Here is a 24,525-nt window from a genome sequence, read left to right as displayed (position 1 = left end):
GGCGGACCTTGAACGCCCTGCGGAAATAAGGGGGGGATATATATCACAGACAGAGCGGGGGGGTGACGAGGCCGGAGAGGAGACGGTACAAGACAGAAAGACAAACAACCTGCCTGCAGTGAGAGTGAGAGACCCAAAGACCCAGCTTCATCACGGGAGATACCAATGATCCTAAATGCCTTGGTATCCACAGCTTGAAGCCGAGAAAGGTGAGAGGCGGGATTACCTGCCCAGAGGGGAGAGCAGTACTCCATCAGGCTACGGATAAAAGCTTTGTATGCGGTCAGGAGCTCAGGTGTGCTAAGAAGGACTTTGCACGATGGAGGATGCACAGTCGGCAACTGGCTTCAGAGGCCAGCTTGGAAATGTGGCTTTCCCAGGAATAAAGGCTGCAGGAAATGTTTCTGCAGAATCTGTACCTTATAGGCATGAAGTTTCAGTCTTTTATTCAAAATCCTGTGTACAGTGGTGGGTGGAAGTCACAGTTCTCGAGATGGGTGTCAAATTGATTTTCAGTGACTTTGGTGAAATGATTCACGCACTTGTTCAATGTTTGCTGCACTTTTGCTTGGTCGACCGGTACTTTTCTGTTTCTGACAACTTCCAGTCTCCTTAAACCTCTTGTACCATTCTTTGATACTAATCCGCAATGGCGGATTCCTTCTGTACTTTGTACGGAAACTACGCTGAACTTGCGTGTCGGATCTTGTGTCGATGAACCATTCGACGCAATGAGCTTTCTCCTGTGGAGTCGTCATTTTCTTTTGCATTAAACCACCAAACCTGAAAAAAAGAAAACGTCATGAGTTTGTGTGTCATATAAACCAAAGGCTATTGTTGTATCATTTGTGGTACTAAACATATTAACAACGAAAGTTGTCCAGGTCTTTTTGGAACACCCTTGCTTCACCAACTCGAGAGAAATAATAACTACTGAGCACACAGTATCACAGATACATCAAGGTAACTCCATGTGCAGATCACTGAACACATAAGCTCTGTGGTATGAATGCATGAAGGGACTGTTAATGTCTGACTAACTCGCTCTCAACACTCTCAGGATATGATGGAATGCGAGTGGTCACCACGTTGGAAATAGACACATATTGAATCTGCAGCTGCAACGACATCAATTGGGCATTGCGAAGGCTATGGTTAGCAGATTGGAACAAAGTACAGATAGACAGGTGGTCAGACAACCGTTGGTCTTCAAAATATGCGACCGAACGTGACCGCTACCAGAACAGGTGGAAAAGACTCCTCAACATATGCGCTAAGCCTAAGGGATCACACGAAGAATAAAAATCAACTTCGTCTCCCATTCATCAAACCAGTTGCATTCACGATGGTCCATCCTTACATTCTACTGAAAAACCATCTTCAGGTTTGACTCCAACTGTGGCATTTACCATCTGATGATGACAGCGGCAATTGATGGACCACTTGATTGTGGTCTGATGGTTCAAAGTTTTCATCTCAAATTCCAAACATTGGAGAATACATTCCAGAGTGTGACATGCTGACTGCAAGCTGGTACAGAATTAGAACAGGAATGAAAGAGGGTCGATTACAGTGTGGGTGAAAATCATCACGAATGCTAAAACTGAGGTGCACATCCTTTAAGGGAGGGCCACAGGAAAGGCTGACCTTTACAACATCAAATGACCCTGAAGCATGGATGTCGCATTTGATCAGCACAATGAATGTGGTTTCATCCTCATGGATGACAACGCAACACCATGACTGACTAGGGTGGTGACTGATCAACAGCAACCCCCGATCATTCATTCACCATGGGCTTAGATGTCTTCCAACCGAAACGCGATTGAACACCTTTGGGACACCCTGGGTAGACGTTTATGATCCAACATCATATTATTGATAGCAGCTGGAGAGTTTGCCAACCAAACCCGACAGGCAACCATTGTCAAGGCTGTCAATGCTTGCGTCATCTGACTCCTTACATTATCGATCGATACAGCGATCTGACCTGCTATGAATGATGCAACTCCTACATAAATGTTGACTGTTAGCCATGTTGTCGACCACCCCCACAAGGAAGTTGCAATGTTGTCAGAATACTTTTGTCCAAAGGCTACAATTCCACAGCAGGACGCATGATATTGTATATGGGATAGTCAGCTTAACGTGCAGCAAACAGATGGTACGTGTCAGTGCCCTCATCACCTGCATCGTGGAATCTTTGGATGAAGATTCCCTATTAACCAGAGATCAGATTTCTCTTGGGTATAAGTTCTGTGCAGTTCTATTCAAAAATGAGTGCAGATCAATAAGTGCGTGGCTTCATGTAGAAGGGGACAAAAAATGAAAAAAGTTTAATTGTATAGTAAAAGGAGCATGGAGTAAATACCACATTTCCGTGAGGACAACCATTGTCTGTTTGTATGATGTCACAAACATACTGATCAGGGTCTTATAAATGGATGAAAATTACGTCATAATTTCTGTTTATCTTTAATATTGTTTGAATTCAACATTCTCAAAATTATACTTGGATTACTCTCGTGATGGTTGTTCTCTCGATATACGAACATCAAGAAGTTCAACGAGGACTTTTCAAGGCACATCAAGATATCCTCATCGTTTTCTTCTTAAGATTACATTTTGAGGATAAAATTATCATTTTCTAGTTTAAATTTAAAACCCTGCTCAGGTGTTCTTAAGCGCACGTGTCTTAAAAACCTGCCATGCTACTCTTACACATCCTCTCTTTGCCCTTTTCATCCTATTGTTTTTCCTAGGTCATCTTCCATCTGATTGGAAGTCAGCCAATGTCACTGCATTACATGAACAAGGTGAAAAAAAACCGATCCCCTTAACTACGGACCTTTTAGCCTCCTTCCAATCATCAGCAAGATCATGGAATCCATCATTGCAGATGACATCAAATCATTCCTTTTCTCCAACAGCTTCATCTCAGATCATCAATTAGGATTCAGACCTGGTCACTCGACCTTGGACATGCTGCTTCTACTCCCCCAACAATGGTGGAGGCCCTCAATATCAGACATGAGATCAGGGTCGTCTCTCTGGGCGTATCTCGCTTTCGATACAGTCTGACATCCTGCCTTGCTCTCCAACCTCTCTGCCTATGGAATCCAAGACCAACTCCACACAAGGCTTACTGACTTGCCCTACTCTCATAACACTGAACAACAAATTTCAATTTTTTTTTTTTTACTGGAGATGTGTAAAGTGATTAAGACTAATTTGGGTACGCTGATTTCAAAAATCATAACCGTTTTGCTGTATCACGTCAGGATTTTCAGGAACAGAAATATTCCCATTGCCTAGAAGTCAGGATTTCAATGAAATTTACATATGTCTTTAACATGTCTATTTCGTACAATTGTTGTTAACTTGTGTTATATTTATTTCTTTCAGATAAAGATGAGTAGGCGTTCCTGTACCAATCATCCTGACAACTTCTGTTATGTCTGTGGTCGGTATACCAAAAAAGATCAACAGCGAAGTATATCTACAGCAGTGAAAATGAAGGCCGCCTACTTTCACTACTTCGGGTGTAAGGTGGGGGACCAAGAACAGAGCTGGGCACCACACATCTGCTGCACAAGCTGTCACACAACCTTGACTCAGTGGTTGGTGGGCAAGCGCGCGAGCATGCCATTTGCGGTGCCCATGATATGGCGTGAGCCGCAGAATCATCATGATGATTGTTATTTCTGCTGCACAAGCATCGCCGGCTTCAACAAGAAGAATAAAGGTCACATCAAGTACGCTGACTGCGTCTCTGCTCGTAAACCTGTGCCTCATGATGACGAGAACCCCGTTCCAACACCTCCAGCTGATCTGAACATAGCTGTAAGCAGTGGTGAAGAGGATGGTGATGATGAACCTTTTGAACCCGACACTCAAGAATCACACCTTCTGAACCAGGGAGACTTAAATGATCTTGTAAGAGATCTCTCGCTGTCAAAGGCAAAGGCAGAGCTGCTTGGATCAAGGCTGCAGCAGTGGAATCTACTTGAACCTAACACCAAGATATCCTTGTTCAGAGCACGTCACAGAGACATGGCTGAGTTCTTTGAGATGGAAGACACGATGACATTCTGCAGTGACATCAACGGTCTGTTGAAAGAACTTGGGTGTGATCACGATCCTGCAGACTGGCGCCTCTTCATCGACTCGGGGAAGAACAGCTTGAAGGCTGTTTTGCTCCACAATGGCAACGAGAAACCATCAGTCCCACTGGCTCACGCGTTCGGCATGACAGAGACCTATGAGACTATGCGGCAGCTGCTTGATTCCATCAAGTACAATGACTTCAACTGGCACATCTGCAGAGACTTGAAAGTGGTGGCGCTGTTGTTAGGGCTGCAGTCAGGCTACACGAAATACATGTGCTTCCTTTGTCTCTGGGATAGCAGAGACGACAAGAATCACTGGACGAAGAAAGATTGGGAAGAGCGAAAAGAGCATGTACCTGGTCGACACAACGTGAAGCATGTCGCCCTTGTCGACCCAGCCAAGGTTTTCCTTCCACCACTCCACATAAAGCTCGGCTTGATGAAAAGTTTTGTACGGGCAATGGATCTGAATGGGCGTGGGTTTTTATACCTCAAGGAAAAGTTTGGCAACACCTTGTCGGAGGCCAAGATCAAGGCTGGTGTCTTTGTTGGACCGCAAATCCGACAGATTATGAAGGACGAAACTTTTCCGACAACTCTAAACCCCAAAGAGCTGGCAGCGTGGAGGAGCTTCAAAGCTGTGACGGACAACTTCTTGGGGAACGAGCGCGCGGACAACTATGAAGAAATAGTGCAGCAGCTGCTGGAGTCCTTCAGGAAACTTGGCTCCAGGATGTCCCTGAAAATCCATTTCCTACACCAGCACCTGAACTTCTTCCCTGACAACTTGGGAGCAGTCTCGGACGAGCACGGCGAGCGATTCCACCAAGAGATTTCACTCATGGAGACGCGTTACCAAGGGCGGCACAACCCGAACATGATGGGCGATTTCTGCTGGTTCCTGCATCGTGAAACTGACACAGAGCAGCACAAACGCAAAGCCAAATGCCTAAAGCATTTTTAATTACATTCTAGTGGAGTTTTTCTGTAATTTCTATAATTTTGAAGCATTCATGATGAAATAAATGAATAAATGAATTTTTGTAAATTTCATTGAAATCCTGACTTCTAGGCAATGGGAATATTTCTGTTACTGAAACTCCTGACGTGATACAGCAAAACGGTTATGATTTTTGAAATCAGCGTACCCAAATTAGTCTAAATCACTTTACACATCTCCAGTAAAAAAATTTTGTTGTTCAGTGTAATCAATGAGTGGCTCTCAACAGAATCCTTTCATCTCTTCTCCCTGTCAAGGCAGGAGTACCCCCAATGTCGTGTCTTGGGCCCAGTCCTATTCCTAATCTTCATCAATGATCTCTCTGACTCCCTGGAAAATCCTTTTTATCTCTTTGCTGAATAATTCACCCTCTGCCATAACATCATTCAGATAGATAGGAAGCACAACCTTCCCTCTCTGCAGACCTTGATAGAATCACGAGTTGGTCTTACACTTGGAATATATCGTTCAAGCCTGGCAATATATATCTCTATCTCTATCTCTCAAAGGAACGTCTGGGAAACCCTCCCATCTACTTCCTGAACAATCCTCTTGAAGAAGTCAAACTTTTGGGCCTCACTATCAGCCATGATCTTTCTTGTTTAAACTGAATGCAGAACTTGATGTAAACCACATTCCAAAGTTGGTCTCGAACGCTAGCCCTCGACTTGGCATTTTCCTCATGCAAATTATTTCCTAAAGCATATCTGAACTTTTTTTAAATACTTACAAGGCCTTCATCCACAGCTTGATGGGATAATGCTCTTTCCTCTGGGCTAGCGCCCCTACCTCCTTGCCTCCTGATGCCGTGGAAAGCAAAACATTCAAGATCGAATGTCCCATGATGAAGCTGAGTCTATGGACCTACCACTTTGCAGACAGGTGGGTTACTGCTAAGTCTAGGGACCGATCACTTTCACATTGCAGACAGGTGGGTTACTGTTCCTCTTGTTCTACTGTTCTTTTCATTCTGTTACATTCTGATACGTATTCTAGCTACTCCATGAGCGTCGACACCATACAAAACAATTTGGACAGACCTTTTCAGGAAGACCAAGTTGTGATATTCTCGCGTTTATTGTTATCGGGACATTTTAGCGTTGATCAAGGTGTGATATTTTCTCATTTAAGATGAATACCGTTCAATCACGTCTTTGCTCCAAGGGCTCTTTTGAGGATGTTCACCGATCCAGGATAGTCTCCTGAACACCTCCTGAGACCAAGCACGTCTGGAGAGCCTCCCATTGCAGCTCGTTTGTGATACAGTATTTCCTGGTATTATATATTTGTCAGTTTCTCAACAGAGCCCTTCTTCATCACCCCCAGTCATCCCAACTATCGTAGGCATAATGTTGACTCCCCCCTCCCCCCCAGATTCTACATTTGCTTCATATCATTTTTCAGGTCCTCATATGTTACCACTTTATACATTACACCTGCAAAGCTATCGGGTGCTGACACTTCAATTGGTGTCCTTCCCTTTTTATGTCTCAATACTTTATGGTCACGATGTCTTGTTTTCAATCGTCATTGCCTTGTGCGTAGAGCACAAAGCACGGTAAAGCAATTGATTCACTCTGTCTGTCTATCAGTCTATTTATATAATCGAGGAATTACTTAATTTCAATTGAATTATAGATTTTTGAACACTGCAGAACACGAATCTGATCTGAACACGAATCGGAGCACGAACCTACCGTTTAGCAGAACTTCAGCTCTGAAATTTGGAAAATTGTACGGAGTTTCATCCCGAGTGCACATGCACAATTGTGTCAGTCTGTCCGGCAATCAAACAAAATTGAAAGTCATTCCAAGCAGGTGACTTACTGTTTTTAGGGACGTTGTTAAGGACACAAACAACAGGTATGAATAACTAGTTTGAAGTGTTAAATTAGGTGGTTTAAAGAACGTGGATCAACGGCAGTAAGCTTCCGAATAAATGGTTTGTTTTGGGTTTTTTATACAGCATTTAAAACTTTTATTTCAATTGAATTATATATTTGAACACTGTCAAACAGAAATCACCTCGTTTGGATTTCCAAAGACCCTCAGTCTCGCAGTTCTTTGGAAAAATTGTACATCGTCTCAACCAATCAAAATTTGCAGCATGCTCTGAGAGCGGAGTGACAGTGAGATTCAGACAAAATGGCGGCATCTGGCAATGCAACCACAGAGGCAACTTCGTCCAAAAGATCTATTTGTTTCGTGCATCCTTTTTCTCAAGGATTGTTCCAAAATCATTAATTTCTCCGAGAAGAGTTCAGCTTTGGACTGTTCCATTTGACCAATCTGCTTCGTGTGGTTGCCATTGTGCCTGTTATTCAAAGTTCGTAAACAAAGCTAATATAGATCATGCTCGGAATCACAAAGCAAGAGTAGAAAAGGACCGGTCCCATGTTCGTGTTTCTCCAGACTGCACGGGTTGAGGTGTCCGACAAACTCTCTAGTTTGAAAATGGAATAGTCACATCATATGTAACGATTACATCGTCCTGTTTTTTTTAATAGCATTTCATTTTGTATGTTGTTCTTCCATTACTTGCCCTCCTCATTGTTTTAAATGGTGAATGTTAATGGTTTGTTTTATGTTAATACAAGATAGCCAAAGCAAATAATGCGATTGGATGTGTGAAAATTTTTAAACTTAAATGAATCATCTGAGCGGATGATCAAACGTTACAATATATAACTGCGTTAAATATCGTGTGTTTGTGGGTTTTGGGATTGGTCGTCTGGCTTGGATACCCACAAGGAGTCCAAAAAGGAGTCCATACTCAATTAATTCACCATTATCATCCATTTCCATGCTGGTTACCTCATTTTGGAGATGTTATGATTTAGAAGAGGGCAGGAATTTATAATATGGGTGAATCATCAGCATTTATTGGCATTTCCTTGGAGAGATACAATGAAGAGGATACCCAGGTTAACGTCCCTCGAAGGACAGTCCACAGAGGAAACGCAAAAAGTAAAGATGACAAATTCCACTGATCAAGTTAAGTAATGTGTTTCACTGAAGCACAAGAAGCTTGAAGTGCCTTTTTTGCTCCAGCAGGGTCAGTTCAGGGAGGAAGGAGGGAGGGATTGGGGGGGTGGATTCAGACGACCCTTTACCCCTCCATCGAAACAACTTATTTTTTTTCTTCAAAACGATTGGCCGAGGTTCGTTTATTAATCACAGATACATGTCATTGTGTTTTGGAATTAAATGGATTTTAATGCAATGAAACAGTGGGATTGGTAATGAGCCGACTGGAGTGGGCTCAGCCCCTGGGGGGCAGATGGAGGAGGAAAGAATGGCAAAGTAAGCAGACGGGTTGAGGGAGAAAGTTAGGAGGAAAAGAGGTAGATCTCGTCTGAGATGGGAAGTTTATGTGAGGAGGGATATAAGATGGGGGTGGTGGGATGTTGGAGAGTGTTGGCTTGGGAAACAGAGTAGCGGAGCAGTATACGGCACTTTCAAAATGACATACGGTAACCCACCCCAAAATGCTCAATGTGCATACGTAGAAACCCTAGGAAACTGCTGAGTTTGGGGCAAAATAAAATGTATTGTGTGTCTGGGAAAAGGATTGTAACCTGAAATGGCTCACAAAGCTTGTAAAATAAGTCAAAAATATTTGTGAAGGTACCTGAGAGAAAGGGCTGTGCCTCTGCACAAAAGATTAGGAGAACTTTCTCAGCTCGCCGAACGTGCAGCTGCTCTACTGCAAACTCCCGACCATGTGGGCCGGTGCAAGGAATACCAACAGTGAATGGACTGTGTATCTGGATTAGGTGCTTAACAGCAATGGGAAGGACATATCTGGGGCTTGTGCATGTTCAGGGTAAGTTTAAAATGATGATATGAGAGCTCGGAGGGCTGTTATAAATAAATAATTTGTTTGGTTCCGGGGATGTAAGAGACATTATACGAAATTTTTGCATCTATTGGTAAAAGGAGAAGTGTGTGTGTGTGTGTGTGTGTGTGTGTGTGTGTGTGTGTGTGTGTGTGTGTGTGTTTTTTTTTTTTTTTTATATCCACAGCTAATGCCATATTCCTATGTTTCTGTGAGTTCGATTTTAATCCAGGAACAGAACAATTATGATTAACCATTTTGAAATTGCCACTCTTTTGTCTAATTGCTGAAAATTATGTTTAAAAACCGATTTGAATTGCAGATTTCATGCGAGCAACAGCAGGTTAAAAGAACCCGGTGAGTTGAACCGAGTCAGTGTAAACACACACACGCACACACAAGGCCTCGTTTATCATTCATGTCATTTCACAAGTCGTGTACAGTCAGTCCTCACTTAACGTTGTAGTTACGTTCTTGAAAAGTGTGACTTGAAGCGAATCCAATTTCCTCCTAAAAATGAATGTAAATTGGGAGGTTAGGTTCCAGAGAAAAAAATAATTCAGACATCAGACAAAAGACATTATTCACATGGAGGAGTAAAATTTTAAATCATTTTAAACAAACAATTGAATCTCATCTCTAGTTGCTTCGGATCTTCATCGGTTTGCTATTCTCCGTGCGATTGCAGGGGTTGTGCAACGTCGGCTTCTTCCACCTCATCACAACCCGCTTTATTCGTCAAGCTGATGATAACTTTCTTCAAAGAGGGGACGACGTCTTAAAATCATTTCAAGTCGGTGACACATTGAGGTCACAGCTTCCTCCGCACACCATTCATGCACACCTGAGTAACTTCAGCCCAGAACCCACCGATATTATCAATGCACAACTCGGTGTAGAAAAAGCCGACACTGTACGTACTTTGGGTGGGCTTATACACAGGTATTTATGGTATGGTTTACACTGTACCTTCATTAAAATGAGGAAAACCATGAGTTTGGTCCTAAATTAGAGGTAAAATGACTTCATAGTAGAACGGGGAACGACTTTAAACGAGTGTGCTCTCCAATAGATCAGCAACTTAATTACGAAACGATGTTAAGCGAGGACTTACCTCATTGTACAAAAGGTGGGGCAGCAGCAGGTTGGTACAGCAGGTACAGTACCACGAGGCCTGACCCCATATAAAGGGAAATGAGAGACAAGTTCTAAATTTAGTTTTACCTTTTTCAATACATAATGAGCAGTACCAGGTACAGAAAGGTGGTAAATGATTTATGGGTGAGGGGCATTTTGAAAACTTTAGGTGTGGGCAAGCAAGTGTACTGAGCTCAGCCCCTCCTCCCTGACGCACACGCACACGCACACATCGCTCAAAATACATTACGAGCACAGGTGAAGACAACGATCAATCGCCGTGAGTTCGATGACAAAATGGCGGGAGCTGATTTATAAATAAAAAATAATTCATATTCGCTGAGCAGGTGCAATCCGGTGATGAGCTTCTTCCTCAGCGACTTCGAGAGCAAGGCTTATAGTCGAGTCAAAATACCACCTGACCCACAACAAATTGCAACAAAAGGTTTTTCAGTGGTTTTCATTCCTACTGGATATACTGATCAACACAAAAAATAGTCTACCAAAATCTGACATCCGGAAATCGGTTAAAACAGTCATTTTCAAGATGGCCGCCACCGGGCTTTGAAATAACTAAAACAGCTATAACTTCTTCAATAATTGTGATAAAAACATAATTGTTGGTTCTGGTCCATGGTTTTAATGGATCAGCAATCCACTGGTGTCAATAAAATTTAGATCTGATCAGTATTTAACATGTAATCCAAGATGGCGGCAAAATTCAAGAGTGCAAAAATTAATAAATTTTCATTCTGAACCACAATCACTGAACACCTGGTGCCACTGAAACATTTATTTGTGAACATTACATAATGGCAGTTTAGGTTACAATTTCAGTCCTCATCACTGTCCTCTAGTTCCTCAGAGGCTTAATTTAGTGGATTGTCACAAAACGTCACTTGGCATGATCCACATGCAGACGTACACGGAAGCCCATTCTTTCTGCAGCTGCAATGGGGTGTGTCATAAGCTGTGGTGCAGTTGCAGTGTATCATCTTCAGAAGAGTGTCTGGTGCAGCATTCATGGCAGTCATGATAGGTACAAATCGATTGTCTTCAAGTCCCCAGCCCCAGTCCAGAGGATCGAAGTCACCCTCCATCCCCATCCAAACCATGACCTGGTAGTACACTCGGAGACAATGAAACTTGGTGGCAGATTCCGTTGGGGGAAGACGTTCAGCTGTAACGAAAGACTTAGCAGCAGCGACCTTCTTTGTGAATATCTTGTAACGCATGGCTGCCAGAGAACTTGTGCTCTCCCCACCAAATATAACGGCCATTCCTTGGCTGCCAAGTTTCTTTATTTCAGCGTGGCTGACGCCTCTCGAAGTGAATGTGCACACAACTGGAGGCCTTGATCATCTTCCACGAGTTTCTGAAAGACTGATTTTTTCCCAATGCCATAAAAACGAGATGTTGAATCACATCCTGTGAAGGCGTGCAGGAATAATAGTTGAGTTTACAACTTATTCCCAAGAAGATGCTTCATCCGATTTATGTCATATACTTTCAGATTGCTTCTTGACTGGTTGTCTGATCTGAAATATAGTGGTTTTCCATCTGGTATACAGTAATGGAGCAAAAGCATCAACAAATCTGTGTCCTCTCCGATTAGTGTGGTGGAATGCAGAATTGTGCTGCTTACGGCTGTCTTGGCAATGTCCACATCAGCCTGAATAACTGTGCAGCCCACTTTCTTCAGCTGATCACCTATTAAGGCGATCAGCTGTTGCTTGTTACTGCCGACAGATAGGAATTCATCTCTCTTTCCGTCAAATTCAGTTTCTCCGGTGAAGTTCACAGTCTGATAGCTGTTGGCTTGTCCCCGTCTCTGCTGAGTGTTATCCTTTATCGAAGGGCCTGCACCATCGCCATCAAAGACAACAGTTGCTGTCCCATAGTGTTTTGTTGTCAAGTCCGCATATGCTCTGGCTATTTTGCCATATGTATCTCCCTTCTTCCACTTGAGCTTGTGCAGCAAGGATCCACCATCAAGAACATACCTTTCAGTCTTAAGGTGTTCTGAAGGTGTGGTGTCAGGTACTCTTTCACATGCCAGTGCCTTGGTACAGTGGTCATTGACAACTTGAGCGAGTTGAGGTTTGTCGGCCTTCCTCAAGATCTTGTTGTCCTCAAAGAGGGATGGAGGGTATGGACTGAGCTCAAAACTCATCACGTCCTCAAGTGACAAATCACCTATCTGGGATACCACCAGGAATCGCTGGAATAGCACACTGGAGTCGATGGTTCTGTGAGGAGCAACCTGGAGAGCATTAGAATTTCCCAGTACAGGGTCTTTGCTTTCTTTGTCATCTTGATGGAGAAGGAAAACACAAGTTGTCCAATCATTCTCTCGATGATTTTGTTCCCAACAGCTTCATATTCATGCACGTTGATGTCTTCGCTTGCCAAGATACCATTTATGATATTTCTCAATGTAGGATCAGAGAAGAAAGGTGAAAATGCATTCAGCTTTGTGCTTATCTTCGAGAGGTCGAATGCATGTCTTTCAATTCTGGCACCAGTCCCTTCTTTATGCTGTTCGCTTGTTGCGTATGTGAGATCATTGAAGTCCTGCATGGCGACGTTGACCTCAGATGTTCTGGGGTCTGACATTGTCCACAATGCTAGGTGTTCCTCTGTCATCTTACTGCCATGAGTCAAGCCACCGGTGCTCTTTCGTGATCTCATGAGTGTTTGTTCGATGACTAGATCACAGCTGAGGCCTGCCCAAAACTGGTTTGTTCGCCGGATCACATGGAAGCCATTTTGAAACTTCTCATACACATCTGGGTGTTTTTGTCTCCAGTTCACTCATTTTTTGTACGTAGAGATAAGCGGACTTCTGGTAGTTGTAGTGTCCAGCTGCTGCAAATATTGGCAAGGCATCAGCAACAGCTTGCAAGTGATCCTTCCAAGACGCAGTGCGATCTGCCTTGATCATTCCCCGAGCAGTATGGAGCATTTTCTGATAACCGAGCCACAGCTTACTTGTTGTGGATTGTGCTGCAAGTTCAGATTTCTTTTTTTCAAGTTCATCAGTGATCTTCACAATTGCAGCTGATTCTTCAAGACTTTCAAGAGATGTTTCAGTGGCACCAGGTGTTCAGTGATTTTGGTTCAGATGGAAAATTTATTGATTTTTGCCCTCTTGAATTTTGCCGCCATCTTGGATTTAATGTTAAATACTGATCAGATCTAAATTTTATTGACACCAGTGGATTGCTGATCCATTAAAACCATGGACCAGAACCAACAATTATGTTTTTATCACAATTATTGAAGAAGTTATAGCTGTTTTAGTTATTTCAAAGCCCGTTCGTGGCCATCTTGAAAATGACTGTTTTAACCCATTTCCGGATGTCAGATTTTGGGAGACTTTTTTCTGTTGATCAGTATATCCAGTAGGAATGAAAACCACTGAGAAAGCTTTTATTGCAATTTGTTGTGGGTTTGGTGGTTGTTTGTCATAAATTGACCAGACTATTAACCAATTCAGTTTTCATTGGTCCGATGATTATAAATGCGTATCGTGCGTGATGACGTAAAACGGTACGTCACCACTAAGTGGGTGGGGGTTGAGGGGTGTTCACTCTTCGCTTTCATGTTCATGTTCATGATGAAACAAGGAGAACTTAACTCCAATATAAATGTTTATGTTCATTCACGTCATCGCGAGCCACGTTCAGTTCATTAGTAATTTAATTAATCCTCGTGCTACGTCCATCATTGGCGCTCTTCCTCTTCCTCTTCCTCTTCCTCTTCCTCTTCCTCTTCCTCTTCCTCTTCCTCTTCCTCTTCCTCTTCCTCTTCCTCTTCCTCTTCCTCTTCCTCTTCCTCTTCCTCTTCCTCGATTGTACTTTCCCCACAGCATGAGGAGAATCCGAGCACGTGGTGGGTTTATGTATCCGTACGCAGACTCACTTCAGCTTATAAAGTAGAATTAACGTTTTTCTTGCCTCTTTGCCTCCACTGAGGGTTTAATTATTTCAGTATTACACCACTCCTTGGGAAGGAGCCTGCCCGTCGCCATGGCTTCTCCAAAGGCACCCGTCAGTCCGACGGCGACGTGTCCACCTGGCCAGATGTGCTCACCGCGTGCCACGTTTGTGCTGGTTCCAGGTTCGGTAAGAATACCGAGAGCACCTCTTCATGTCTCGCACAATTATTGTCGGTTGTATTTTATTGACTGTGAGAAAGGGACGGTATGACCCTGGTGGGATGGGAAGGCACATGAGGAATGGTGGGATGGGAAGGGAGGAATGGTGCGATGGGAAGGGACATCAGGAATGGTGGGATGGGAAGGGAAATGAGGAATGGTAGGATGGGAAGGGAAATGAGGAATGGTGGGATGGAAAGGGAAATGAAGAATGGTGGGATGGGAATGGAAATGAGGGATGGTGGGATGGAAATGAGGAATGGTGGGATGGGAATGGAAATGAGGAATGGTGGGATGGGAATGGAAATGAGGAATGGTGCTTTGGGAAGGGACATCAGGAATGGTGGGATGGGAAGGGAAATGAGGAATGGTGCAATGGGAAGGGAAATGAGGAATGGTGGGATGGGAAGGCACATGAGGAATGGTGTGATGGGAAGGGAAATGAGGAATGGTGGGATGGGAAAGGAAATGAGGAATGGTGCAATGGGAAGGGACATGAGGAATGGTGGGATGGGAAGGGAAATGAGGAATGGTGCAATGGGAAGGGACATGAGGAATGGTGGGATGGGAAGGGAAATGAGGAATGGTGCGATGGGAAGGGAAATGAGGAATGGTGCAATGAGAAGGGAAATGAGGAATGGTGGGATGGGAAGGGACATGAGGAATGGTGTGATGGGAAGGGAAATGAGGAATGGTGGGATGGAAAGGGAAATGAGGAATGGTGCGATGGGAAGGCACATGAGGAATGGTGGGATGGGAAGGGAGGAATGGTGCGATGGGAAGGGACATCAGGAATGGTGGGATGGGAAGGGAAATGAGGAATGGTGCGATGGGAAGGCACATGAGGAATGGTAGGATGGGAAGGGAAATGAGGAATGGTAGGATGGGAAGGGAAATGAGGAATGGTGGGATGGAAAGGGAAATGAAGAATGGTGGGATGGAAATGAGGAATGGTGGGATGGGAATGGAAATGAGGAATGGTGGGATGGGAAGGGACATGAGGAATGGTGCTTTGGGAAGGGACATCAGGAATGGTGGGATGGGAAGGGAAATGAGGAATGGTGCAATGGGAAGGGAAATGAGGAATGGTGGGATGGGAAGGGAAATGAGGAATGGTGGGATGGGAAGGGAAATGAAGAATGGTAGGATGGGAAGGGAAATGAGGAATGGTGGGATGGGAAGGGAAATGAGGAATGGTGCGATGGGAAGGGAAATGAGGAATGGTGTGGTGGCATCGACACACAAACAGCTCCCCCTGCCTCGAAGCCTCCCAACTCAGCGTCCTGATCTCTCACTCATCAAAAGGCTTCTGTAGCTTCTCTTGGTTGCTTTCTGCAGCTTTCCTTGGCTACAACAGCAGCAGGGTTAATTATATATATATATATATATATATATATATATATATATATATATATATATATATATATATATATATATATATATATATATATATATATATATATATATATATATATATACACATTTATAAATAAAATTTATTTTGACCTATTGGAATTATATTTTTACAGTTCTACTTTTTTGCACATAGTAAGCTCTTCCATGAGCCTCGCTTCTATTTGTAAGAGAGGCAAAAAAAAGCGTAAACCTTGTCACATCGTGTTTATTTGACTTAATTACATGAATAACTTCATAGCCTTTCATATCTTACAAAAGCCTTTTCATTTATCAACGAATACGGTGAAAAAAAAAAAATATATATATATATACATATTTATATATTATCGTCGTAGATATATATATATATATATATATATATATATATATATATTATCGTCGTAGATATATATATATATATATATATATATATATATATATATATATTCACATATATTCACATATATTCACATATATTCACATACATACACACAGAGGATATACTTCATAAAGAAAACTTCAAAATTGATCACTTGGCATTTCACATCACTTAAAATTTACATTGTCATACAGGAAGGCCAAATATGCTTTCAGTATGTCTTAAAAATAATTTTCAGGTGTGCAGTGTATCCCAGAAAACATCACTTTGTGGAAATACACCACTTTAAATTGCATGCCTTTAGTGGCTCTTCAGACAGGAGTGCAGATGTTGGTTCTGTACATACAAAAAAAAAAAAAATTTTGCAGAACTAATCAAGAGACATCAATGTATTTTTATTGTATTTTTCAAAACAAGTATATTGTTAGTAAAAATAAAACTCCTTGCAAACTAGATTTTGGGAAATATATATATATATATATATATATATATATATATATATATATATATATATATATATATATATATATATATATATATATATATATATATATATATATATATATATCAGGGATACCCAGCATTGCCCGGTTTATTTTTTGTGGGGGCCAAAAACATTTCCCTCCACCCACTTAGGAATGGTGTCTGAGATCATTTAAACTTTCACATAGCTACAAAGGTTTAGGCAGATTAGAGCAGTTTTTTTAATTCAACTTTCTTCTTTTTGTTTTTTTGCCTAAAACACTACCTGACAATCACTGTGAACCTCAGAAAGATTGACGAAGATCCGTTCAGCCATCTCCGAGTAAAATGGCAACATACCATCGGCTCTGACAATATAGATAGGCTAATGCTGTCTCTGTCTGTCTGTCTGTCTGTCTCTCTGTCTCCCACCCTGAAACACGGAAACGCTCCTTGGGGAGAAAAGGTTATTAAATAAACGTGCTTCAAATTAATCCAAACCTCTAGGAAAATGATAATTTTTTATCAATCGGACAAAAAATTGAATCTGGACAGTGTATAGGCACAGACCACTGCCTCACTCACTCTTAAAAATAAAAATAACAATTTTCCTCTTAAATATCCAACCTCCCATTTTGACCTCTTTCAACGAGTGCAAGAATAAAAGGCTTCCTTTAGTTTTTTTCCTTTAAAAAAAAATATATATATTGTGGTATTTTTAACCAAAGACTTCTGCTTGTTCTTGGATAGGACAATTGTGTACCTGGATATTGTGTGTGTGTGTGTGTGTGTGTGTGTGTGTGTGTGTGTGTGTGTGTGTGTGTGTGTGTGTGTGTGTGTGTGTGTAACATATATATATATATATATATACATATATATATATATATATATATATATATATATATATATATATATATATATATATATATATATATATATATATGAACATGAATGATGAGGGTTGATCAGTAAGTCTGGGGACCTAACGTTATAATAAGATGACAAGATGGGGATTTCTCAATAAAAGGTTAATTTCTTGTGTAAACACATGTATTAAAAAATAAAACCTGCCCACTGATGTTCGTGCCTTCAGATATCCATCGTGCGAGCTCGACCGAGAGTCCCAAGTGAGTCTTTCCACGGTGCATCCCACTCGCCATCCGACATTCCGATGCAGAAAGAGGCTGAAGGGCTCATCGTGTGGCGTCGCTCCATCACTCGACCGGGAGGTGCACGCACGGTTGCCCTGTTTTTGTCGGATCACATTATTTACCGACTGTGATCCTAATGTCCTGCAGCCGAGTGTACATCACACACCCGTGTAGCGAAATGTCCAGTTACTTCTGCCTTTACCTTCTCCGCTCCGCCGCAGTCATTGTGATTGTGCATTTTTTTTCGATGTAGTTTTTTATTTTGGTTTCTTTCCCCCAGCACACCCAGCACACCCACTCCTACTCTACTCTACTTATTTATTTACAAAATAGCACTCGTTCTGCATTCATGAATCGGATGAGAATCGCAGGCGATCGTAAAGTGAACATGTCGTTGCCGAACGATCGCCCGTGCGATATCGCCGGGTTTAACGGGACGGGCGTTATCGCTCCCGCGGTAAACCCGGATCCGCACGGCGCGGACGTACTTGTCAGCACGCTTTTGACGTGGGAGATTTAGAGATGTTGCTCCTTGTAAGCGTTAGATCATAGCAGCACGCGCATTATCCCGTGCCTGGCGGCGCCGCGCCTCAGGCCCGAGGGGTGGGGAAGGGCCGGTTTTGTGCCCAAATGAAGCAATTTTCACGGCTCCGTAAACAACGTGTGTGTCCCGGCGCCAGCCTCTGATAGTTCGGGAGCACACAATGCGGGGGAAGAAATGGAGTTGGGCCTCGGCGTGTCATGCCTGCGGGGATCCTTTTCCCGCGTGATTGTCGAGGTGCGACTCAAAGGACGGAACGCACGTGCGTTTTCTGGGCCGACAGGCCGTTAAGCCGTATGCCCGCTGGGCGACGGCTAATTCAATTTTGTCTTTTTCTCGCCTTTTGTCAATCGTTCCTTTTATATCCGTGGAAGACTTAACCCCCCCCCCCAACCCCTCCCTCCAGCATCCCGAGCAGAGCCCAGTGCTGAGCATAGCCCCATCAAGGAACGCATGTTGGGGAGAATTGCTGAGGTTCTTACATTCTCACATGTATAACAACAACGTAGAAGCATTGAGGAGAGATCAAAACACATGGGAGTGAAGAGGAACGATCTACAAACACTGAAGTGATGAAGAAACCTGCACAAGCATGTGAGTGACGAGGAATGATGTATAAACATGGGAGTGATGAGGAATGATGTACAAACATGGGAGTGCTGAGGAATGATGTACAAACATGGGAGTGATGAGTAATGATGTACAAACATGGGGGTGATGAATGATGTAAAAGCATGGGAGTGATGAGGAATGACGTATAAACATGGGTGTGATGAGGAATGATGTACAAACATGTGAGTGATGAGTAATGATGTACAAACATGGGGGTGATGAATGATGTAAAAGCATGGGAGTGATGAGGAATGATATACAAACATGGGAGTGATGAGGAATGATGATGAATGATGTACAAACATGGGAGTGATGAGTAATGATGTACAAACATGGGGGTGATGAATGATGTAAAAGCATGGGAGTGATGAGGAATGATATACAAACATGGGAGTGATGAGGAATGATGATGAATGATGTACAAACATGGGAGTGATGAGGAATGATGTAAAAACATGGGAGTGATGAGGAATGATGTACAAACATGGGAGTGAAGAGGAATGATGTACAAACATGGGGGTGATGAATGATCTAAAAGCATGGGAGTGATGAGGAATGATGTACAAACATGGGAGTGATGAATGATGTACAAACATGGGAGTGATGAGGAATGATGTACAAACATGGGGGTGATGAATGATGTAAAAGCATGGGAGTGATGAGGAATGATGTACAAACATGGGAGTGATGAGTAATGATGTACAAACATGGGAGTGATGAGGAATGATGTACAAACATGGGAGTGATGAGGAATGATGTACAAACATGGGAGTGATGAGGAATGATGTACAAACATGGGGGTGATGAATGATGTAAAAGCATGGGAGTGATGAGGAATGATGTACAAACATGGGAGTGATGAGTAATGATGTACAAACATGGGAGTGATGAGGAATGATGTACAAACATGGGAGTGATGAGGAATGATGTACAAACATGGGAGTGATGAGGAATGATGTACAAACATGGGAGTGATGAGGAATGATGTACAAACATGGGAGTGATGAGGAATGATGTACAAACATGGGAGTGATGAGGAATGATGTACAAGCATGGGAGTGATGAGTAATGATGTACAAACATGGGAGTGATGAGTAATGATGTACAAACATGGGAGTGATGAGGAATGATGTACAAACATGGGAGTGATGATGAATGATGTACAAACATGGGAGTGAGGAATGATGTACAAACATGGGAGTGATGAGGAATGATGTACAAACATGGGAGTGATGAGGAATGATGTACAAACATGGGAGTGATGAGGAATGATGTACAAACATGGGAGTGATGAGGAATGATGTACAAACATGGGAGTGATGAATGATGTACAAACATGGGGGTGATGAGGAATGATGTACAAACATGGGAGTGATGAGGAATGATGTACAAACATGGGAGTGATGAATGATGTAAAACCATGGGAGTGATGAGGAATGATGTACAAACATGGGAGTGATGAGGAATGATGTACAAACATGGGGGTGATGAGGAATGATGTACAAACATGGGAGTGATGAGGAATGATGTACAAACATGGGAGTGATGAGGAATGATGTACAAACATGGGGGTGATGAATGATGTAAAAGCATGGGAGTGATGAGGAATGATGTACAAACATGGGGGTGATGAGGAATGATGTACAAACATGAGAGTGATGAGGAATGATGTACAAACATGAGAGTGATGAGGAATGATGTACAAACATGGGAGTGATGAGGAATGATGTAAAAGCATGGGAGTGATGAGGAATGATGTACAAACATGGGGGTGATGAATGATCTAAAAGCATGCGAGTGATGAGGAATGATGTACAAACATGGGAGTGATGAGGAATGATGTACTAACATGAGAGTGATGAGGAATGATGTACAAACATGGGAGTGATGAGGAATGATGTAAAAGCATGGGAGTGATGAGGAATGATGTAAAAGCGTGGGAGTGATGAGGGATGATGTACAAACATGGGAGTGATGAGGAATGATGTAAAAGCATGGGAGTGATGAGGAATGATGTACAAACATGGGAGTGATGAGGAATGATGTACAAAGATGGGAGTGATGAGGAATGATGTACAAAGATGGGAGTGATGAGTAATGATGTACAAACATGGGAGTGATGAGGAATGAGGTACAAACATGGGAGTGATGAGGAATGATGTAAAAGCGTGGGAGTGATGAGGGATGACGTATAAACATGGGTGTGATGAGGAATGATGTACAAACATGGGAGTGATGAGTAATGATGTACAAACATGGGAGTGATGAGGAATGAGGTACAAACATGGGAGTGATGAGTAATGATGTACAAACATGGGAGTGATGAGGAATGAGGTACAAACATGGGAGTGATGAGGAATGATGTAAAAGCGTGGGAGTGATGAGGGATGATGTACAATATGATTTACACACAATACATGGAACCATGTCGCATATAGAACACGCAAAACTAACAATAGTACATTCACAGGGAATTTTTGAAAGGAAAGCGAGAAAGTTGTGACGTCACAGTGCACTCCGTCTCAATCCGAGTTGTGACGTCACACTCCGCGTTGGTTCGACCGAAGGATGTATTTGATTTTTAATTTGCCGCTGCTGCAGCTTACGAGGAACAGCGAAGGAACGCATCACATTCCAGCACATTGTACACGGTACGTAGTAAAGATACACAGCCAGAGAGAGAGGGCAGAGCAGTGAAGTTTATTTGTTTGAGGTTAATGACAAGCACAGCGATGTTCTGTCCCCGAAACCAAGGCACCCGGAATCGGCCTCCATTGAATTACTCTAATACATTATACATGGAATGGGCGAACTGGGCGCTGCCATGGGAAAACTATATACTCAATAAATAGCACGATATGTACACGGACAACACGTGTTCGATTCGTACACAGACAAGAACACGTGTTCATTTCGCACCATCCGCCGTGTCGAGCACAACGGCAACTGCGTCACGTCCTATTGGGAACATCGTGTTCCTTCGTCCTGGATTTCCCAAAATCCCGTGATGAATGGGAAGCAGAAAATCCCTCCGAGGCTGCTCCGAACATAGACAACGTCAAACGAAACGTACAGCAAAACGACAGGTGTACAATTAACGGTACGGATTGCGTACCGGCGTCAACGCGCAACGCCAGCTTCGTATATAGTTTACTCATTTGTGTACAATTGTACCTTTCTTGGTAAATCATAGAAAGAGGAAATGCACGAGGTTGGTTGCCACGCTCCCGGGAAGCTGAAGGCGCCTCAACAAGGAGCGTTTCATGAGCACATGAGGTTTGTCCGTAAGCGTTCCGATGAAAGTTGTCGAGGGAACGAACGTCGCGTCCACGGAGAGTCGGTTGTGCAACCACTGTGATCGCTGTCGCGGATTTCATTATTACGTGCAACTCCCGGGGTCGATTGAAATGTGGCGTCCTTCCGCTGAAGCCACGAAGACTAATTCATGACGTGCGCCGGTACACACCTTGGTAATAGTCTGCCGCCGTGGACGGTCCATCGAGCACCGATTTGGCAGTCATGGCCTGCACTGTGCCCGACACGGCAGAGCAGTAGTTCGAGTACTGCTGTGCCGCCTCGTAGCCCTTGGCCTCGAGTTTGTGAGGAGCTTGTTGCTCGGAGGACATGAGGTTGGTGATGGAGAATGGGTGGTTAAATGAATACCTCGGGTCAACTTTCAGGTGCACCGCCGTCCCTGCAGCGGAAGTGTGCACCAGCCCGTGGCTCAGCAGCACTTGTTGCTGATGTTGCTGTTGTGCCGTTGCGTTGTCGTGCGCCGCGTGTCGTACCTTCATCTCAGCCAGTCCGCTCTTGAGGTTTTCGAAGGTGTGACAGGGACTGCTATGGGTGTCACCACCCCGCCGCACTGGGTCACCTGCCTGCCGACCAGGGGTTACCGCCTTCCCTGATTTCTCGCTCTTAAAGCGCTTCTGCCGCCGCAAGTAGCAGCCGTTCTCGAACATGTTTCCGGAGTCCGGATGCAGCGTCCAGAAAGAGCCCTTCCCTGGCTTGTCCGGTGAGCGTGGGACCTTCACAAAGCAATCGTTGAATGATAACGAATGTCGGATCGAATTCTGCCAGCGCTGCTGATTCTGCCGGTAAAAAGGGAACAGGTCCATGATCCACTGGTAGATCTCGTTCAGGGTCATCATCTTGCTGGCGGACTGTTGGACGGCCATGGTGATGAGCGAGATGTAAGAGTACGGTGGCTTGGCGTGGGTGTAGCTGCGTCGGTAGGTCTTGGGATCCCGCGAACGGCCCAGGTTGCCTTGCGCATACGGAATCTGGTTCATGGCTGAAGGGCTGAGACCCCCGTATGCAGGGTATGAGCCCAGAGAGCCACCTTGGGCCCCCATTGGGTTCATGTTGGAGCCCATGGCCGACACGCTGCCCGCGGTCATCGCTCCGCTGCCAATTGGTCCAATGGCCCCGGGACTCATGGCCGCGTTGACGTACGCCAGGTTGGGTGAGACGGCTGCCAGGCTGCCCGTGTTGGGCAACGCGCTCATGTACCCGTTGCTGGCGGGAAGGCCCATGGCGCCGTTTATACCGCTTACCACTGGGTACGTCTGCACACAGAAAGACAACAGCACAGGTCATGGAAGAACTTCCTCAATCCGACGCAATCTTGAAATATTATATCATGTTATGTATTATCGGAATCATCCGCACGTTCTGCGCCTGGGCTCTGCCATGCTTATTATTTACTTTTCAATGAGGAAAGTAAATAATAAGCACGTTGGGTCTGTTCACTGCAGACTTCGGGAGTCGTGCAAACTCAGTGCGTTGAAGTCCCAAAACCCAACTTGGTTTCATCGGGTCATGACGAGGATTGCGACGTCCATTACGGTCATTCCAACAATCTTCGTAGGGAAAACCAATTGTTCATCGTTTTACAAAATACGTCATTATCTGTTTTACAAAAGCCATTTTTCGTGTACAAACCGGGTCGTACGTACTAATCATGGCCTTGCGTTGCATCGTCGACCTCTTAGGGAAGCTTCATGACACAGCAGATGGAGAAAGCAGGAATGGATAATTAATAAGCGAGGCACATTATCCGCAATTATGGTGAAAACTAGTATTATGATTACATGCCAACCAAGACCGTACACATTCGAACAGGTAGTCGCACATTCGCGTTTTGGAAACTTAGAGTAAAGGCGTACTGCAAAGTGCCGGCTTAAACATGGTATACATAATTCATTCGTGAGCTCATGTTTGCACCGCCAAATGAGCTCGGGACGCCCCTGGCACAATACCGGTCGTGCGCGCCAGCGCGATTCAGAGCACCGACCTCCACAGTGTCCATGTAGTACGTGCTCCAGTCCGACGGCTCATGACCCTCCATCTTGACGGAGCCCGGCAGACTGGAGGCAAGGTGCATGGCTGGCGTGGGGCAGGGCGGTTTGTACTATCTGCCCGCGCCCGACCCGCGACTCCCCCCCCATCCACCGCCGTACCCTCACCACCCCTCCTCTACACTCCCTCGCACCTGGGAGCCATGCCGCCGGCACCACCACGCGTTGTAACACGGCCGCGGCACCACACCGCTGCGCCAGTGCATTCCATTTGAATAATCGTCCGTTCATGACCATTGTTTGTACCTGCCGCGACCCGCCACCCTCACTGCCTTGTTGTCCTTTTTACATCCCCGTGACCGTTTCTATATCCCACACGCACCTGCCGCAACACTATGCCGGCCCTTCAAAAAGTTATCGGCACGGGAAACCTGCACGATAG

The 24,525-nt window shown here is 44.0% G+C and overlaps 1 protein-coding gene and 1 long non-coding RNA gene across 2 annotated transcripts in view; one reads left to right on the top strand and one right to left on the bottom strand.

Moving 5' to 3' along the window:
* The window catches only part of LOC147022662 (uncharacterized), a 134,676-nt gene extending 116,764 nt beyond the window's left edge, over positions 1-17,912 (top strand). Inside the window, exon 5 of the long non-coding RNA XR_015059837.1 lies at positions 17,573-17,912. This is a non-coding gene — a long non-coding RNA (uncharacterized LOC147022662). The remainder of the gene's footprint in view (positions 1-17,572) is intronic.
* Positions 17,913-21,456: 3,544 nt separating this feature from the next.
* LOC147022661 (hepatocyte nuclear factor 3-beta-like) lies at positions 21,457-24,215 on the bottom strand. Its single transcript, XM_085887438.1, has 2 exons — positions 24,080-24,215; positions 21,457-23,351 (listed from the first exon to the last, which is right to left on the bottom strand). Exons 1-2 carry the CDS (start codon positions 24,167-24,169, stop codon positions 22,227-22,229), a joined length of 1,215 nt encoding a protein of 404 aa, XP_085743564.1. The 5' UTR covers positions 24,170-24,215; the 3' UTR covers positions 21,457-22,226.
* Positions 24,216-24,525: the final 310 nt, after the last annotated feature.

Source organism: Eptatretus burgeri, chromosome 7 (genome assembly GCF_056783735.1).
Source record: "Eptatretus burgeri isolate ZD-2024b chromosome 7, Ebu_testis_v1, whole genome shotgun sequence".
Classification (NCBI taxonomy): Eukaryota; Metazoa; Chordata; class Myxini; order Myxiniformes; family Myxinidae; genus Eptatretus; species Eptatretus burgeri.
The sequence above is the reverse complement of the archived record's forward strand: the minus strand, read 5'-3'. Positions and strand labels throughout refer to the sequence as shown.